This window comes from Helianthus annuus, chromosome 17 (assembly GCF_002127325.2).
Source record: "Helianthus annuus cultivar XRQ/B chromosome 17, HanXRQr2.0-SUNRISE, whole genome shotgun sequence".
In the NCBI taxonomy this organism is placed as follows: domain Eukaryota; kingdom Viridiplantae; phylum Streptophyta; class Magnoliopsida; order Asterales; family Asteraceae; genus Helianthus; species Helianthus annuus.
In genome coordinates, this window is record NC_035449.2 from 180,267,901 (window position 1) to 180,271,518 (window position 3,618).

At 40.4% G+C, this 3,618-nt stretch overlaps 1 protein-coding gene across 1 annotated transcript; it reads right to left on the bottom strand.

Annotated features, from left to right (window-relative positions):
- Positions 1-1,595: 1,595 nt before the first annotated feature.
- Positions 1,596-2,629, bottom strand: LOC110925298. The gene is made up of 2 exons (XM_022169256.1): positions 2,506-2,629; positions 1,596-2,395 (listed from the first exon to the last, which is right to left on the bottom strand). Exons 1-2 carry the CDS (start codon positions 2,627-2,629, stop codon positions 1,596-1,598), a joined length of 924 nt encoding a protein of 307 aa, XP_022024948.1.
- Positions 2,630-3,618: the final 989 nt, after the last annotated feature.

The window sequence follows — 3,618 nt, forward strand, 5'->3', positions numbered from 1 at the left end:
AAGGCTTCTTGTTGTATATTCTTAACTTGATCTAAGAGACTAGTTTTAACTTCTATTCTGGTTGCACGAATTCTTATTGGTTGAGGTTTCTCTTTTCTACTTAGAGCATCTGCTACTATGTTTGCCTTACCTGGATGGTATTGGATCTCACAGTCGTAATCACTTAATAACTGCATCCATCGTCTCTGACGCATATTGAGCTCCTTCTGCTCAAATATGTGTTTTAAACTTTTATGGTCACTATAGATAGTGCACTTTGTACCGTAAAGATAGTGCCTCCAAATTTTCAATGCGAACACTATGGCACCAAGTTCCAAATCATGGGTTGTGTAGTTCCATTCATGAATCTTCAACTGTCTAGAGGCATAGGCAATCACTTTGCCTCTTTGCATGAGTACACATCCCATACCATAGTGAGATGCATCACAGTAGACGGCAAAATCTTTTATTCCCTCAGGAAGTGACAGTATTGGGGCGCTACATAACTTATGCTTTAACGTGTTAAAGGCTTCTTCTTGTTTAGGTCCCCAATTAAACTTAGAGGCTTTCTGGGTTAGTGTGGTTAATGGTGTTGCAATCTTTGAGAAGTCTTGAATAAACCTTCTATAGTATCCTGCTAACCCCAGAAATCTTCTGATTTCAGTGGGATTCTTCGGTACTTCCCATTTCTTGATGGCCTCGATCTTTGCAGGGTCAACTTGTATTCCACATTCATTTATCACGTGGCCTAGGAATTGCACCTCACGTATCCAAAATTCACACTTAGAGAACTTTGCATAGAGTTTTTCTTTCTTGAGCAATTCAAGGACTGCTCTTAGGTGTTGTTCATGTTCTACCTCGTTCTTAGAGTAGATAAGGATATCGTCAATAAAAACGATCACAAACTTATCAAGGTAAGGTTTACAAACCCTGTTCATGAGGTCCATGAACACTGCAGGTGCGTTGGTTAATCCAAATAGCATTACCAAAAATTCATAATGACCATACCTAGTCCTGAAGGCAGTCTTAGGTATGTCTTCTGGTGCAACTTTCACTTGGTGGTATCCAGACCTCAAGTCTATTTTAGAGAAATAGCTTGCCCCTTGTAATTGATCAAACAAGTCGTCGATCCTGGGCAAAGGGTATTTATTCTTTATAGTGGCTTTATTCAAGTCTCTATAATCGATGCACATGCGCATCGTCCCATCTTTCTTCTTGACAAACAAGATGGGTGCTCCCCATGGTGACGAACTAGGTTGGATAAACCCCTTGTCAAGCAACTCTTGTAGTTGCTTCTTGAGTTCTTGCATTTCTGTCGGGGCTAGTCTGTACGGCGTCTTAGCAATCGGTGATGTACCGGGAACTAGGTCAATGCGAAACTCAACCTGTCTATCCGATGGTAGTCCCAGGAGTTCGTCGGGAAACACTTCGGGGTATTCTCGTACTACTGGCACTTCCTCGACCTTCTGCTTTTCTGTAGTGTTTACGACATATGCTAAAAAGGCAACATACCCTTTCCTTAGGCATTTATGTGCTTGTGCTATTGTGATGAGGTTCTTAGTCTTGTCAGTGCGGTCTCCCGATACAGTTAGTTGTTTGCCGTTGGGTAATCGGAGTCACACGATCCTTTTGTCACATATAATTTCCGCATGATATGGTGTCAACCAGTCCATTCCTATGACTATGTCGAATTCTCCAAGTTCCATAGGCATTAGGTCTATAGGGATAACATGGTTGTTTAAGCTTATTTTACAATTCTTAACTATGTCAACTATCTCTCTTTGACTTCCATCAGCCATTTCTACTGTAAAGATATGATCTAGGGTTTGGGACGCCTGGTTCAAGTAAGGTCTAAAGGTAGTCGACACTAGACTTCTATTTGCACCGGTATCAAATAACACATGCGCATATACATCATTTACGAGATACGTACCCGTGATAACGTCTGTATTGGTCTTGGCTTCTTCCGTGGTGAGTACAAATGCCCGCCCTTTTGGCTGATTTGGTTGTGTCCTATCATTTCTTTTGAGTTCGGGACATTCAGATCTCATGTGGTTCGGGTCTCCACATTTGAAACACTTCTTCTTTTCCTTGCATTCTTGAAGAGCATGACCCGTCTTTTTACAATTTGGACAAGGAAAACGACATTCCCCCGTATGAAAGCGTTTGCAAATTTGACATTGAGGAAATATTTTAGGCCTTTTAAAGTTGTTATTCCGGGTGTCCCCCTTTCTTTCTTCCCACTTTCTTTTTGGTGCGGGAGATTCAGCCTGCCGCAGAATCATCTCGGCAGCCATGACGGCGCCAGCCTCAACAGTTTCTGCAAAAGTCTTGGGGGATTTGGATTTGATAAACACCCTCATTTCAGAGGGTAGACCCCAAATAAACCTATTGATCAGTTGTTCCTCGGTCAATGCTAAATAAGAAACCAGTCGAGATATGTCGTTGAAACGAGAAACATATTCTCGATAGGTTTTATTCCCATTTTTAACTGAAAGAATTCCACTTCCAGTTGCTCGGTCTCACTGGGAGGACAATACTTAGCAAGAAACTTTTGAATAAACTCCTCCCACTTCATCTCCTTAACCTTTTCTTTTCCCTCTGTTCGGACCACAATGTTCCACCAGTGAAGGGCTTCAGCTTCAAACATATGTACCGCGAACCGTACTTTGTTGCGGTCATCTCACTCACATATGTCTAATACTGACTCCATTCTGTTGAGCCAGTCTTGAGCTTCTAGTGCTCCCTTTCTTCCGTCAAAGGACTGAGGTTTACAGGACATGAAGTGCTTATAAGTACATTCCTTTGATTTGGGATATTCACCTTTTCCTTCTAGTGGCATGGTTGCAATAGTGTTTTTCCTTTCGCCCATTCCTTCCCTTTGAACTGGCATGGAGGCTGCCGAGCTTTCTTCATGTCGTTCTCCAGATTGGTTAACATTACCGGTTTGTGCATTCTTCATTACCTTAGCCACTTCCACAGCTATATTGTGGATATCCTCAGTATTTAGACGCATGCTTGTACTAGACCGGGACTTGACACTATGAGAGGGAGTTCAAGTCCTATAAGAACCTTCCTCTCTCCTTCTGTTATTTTGATTATTTCTAGACCCTTGTTCATCTCTATGTTCAGACATTGTCTCCTTCCTATAGGAATATGAGTATAAAGATTTACCAGTATGTATGATACATCATTATAATATAACAACTATATACATCACATATATATATATATATATATATATATATATATATATATATATATATATATATATATATATATATATATATAGCACATAGAAAGGCACAACAAGTTTACTTCTTCTAGCGCCACTCAATTGACTATGCAAGTACTTTTCCTGAGAACATGTTATTTGGCCTAGTCTGAGTGTGCTATTAATCTTTTTAGAACTACTGGTTAAAGCTTAGGCATTCCTGCAATACCTAATTCGCTAAAACCTCGGGCTCTGATACCAACTGTAACACCCACCCCGTAACCCGGGTGATTGTGCACAATTGATACACTTACAGCGGAAACAAACTAAACTTTCATTAAAACTTATAATAGTCTGAGTACAACACTTTATTTATTTACAAACTTTTGGCAACTAAGAACTCCTTGATCTCCTAAAACTCCACA

What these genes read in the sequence shown, in the direction of transcription:
- LOC110925298 (XM_022169256.1), bottom strand. Translation starts at nt 2,629, where the DNA reads ATGTTTGAAGCTGAAGCCCTTCACTGGTGGAACATTGTGGTCCGAACA. An exon ending in TGCTAAGTATTGTCCTCCCA is followed by an intron (nt 2,396 to 2,505) that starts GTGAGACCGAGC and finishes TTTCTTATTTAG; the next exon opens with CATTGACCGAGGAACAACTG.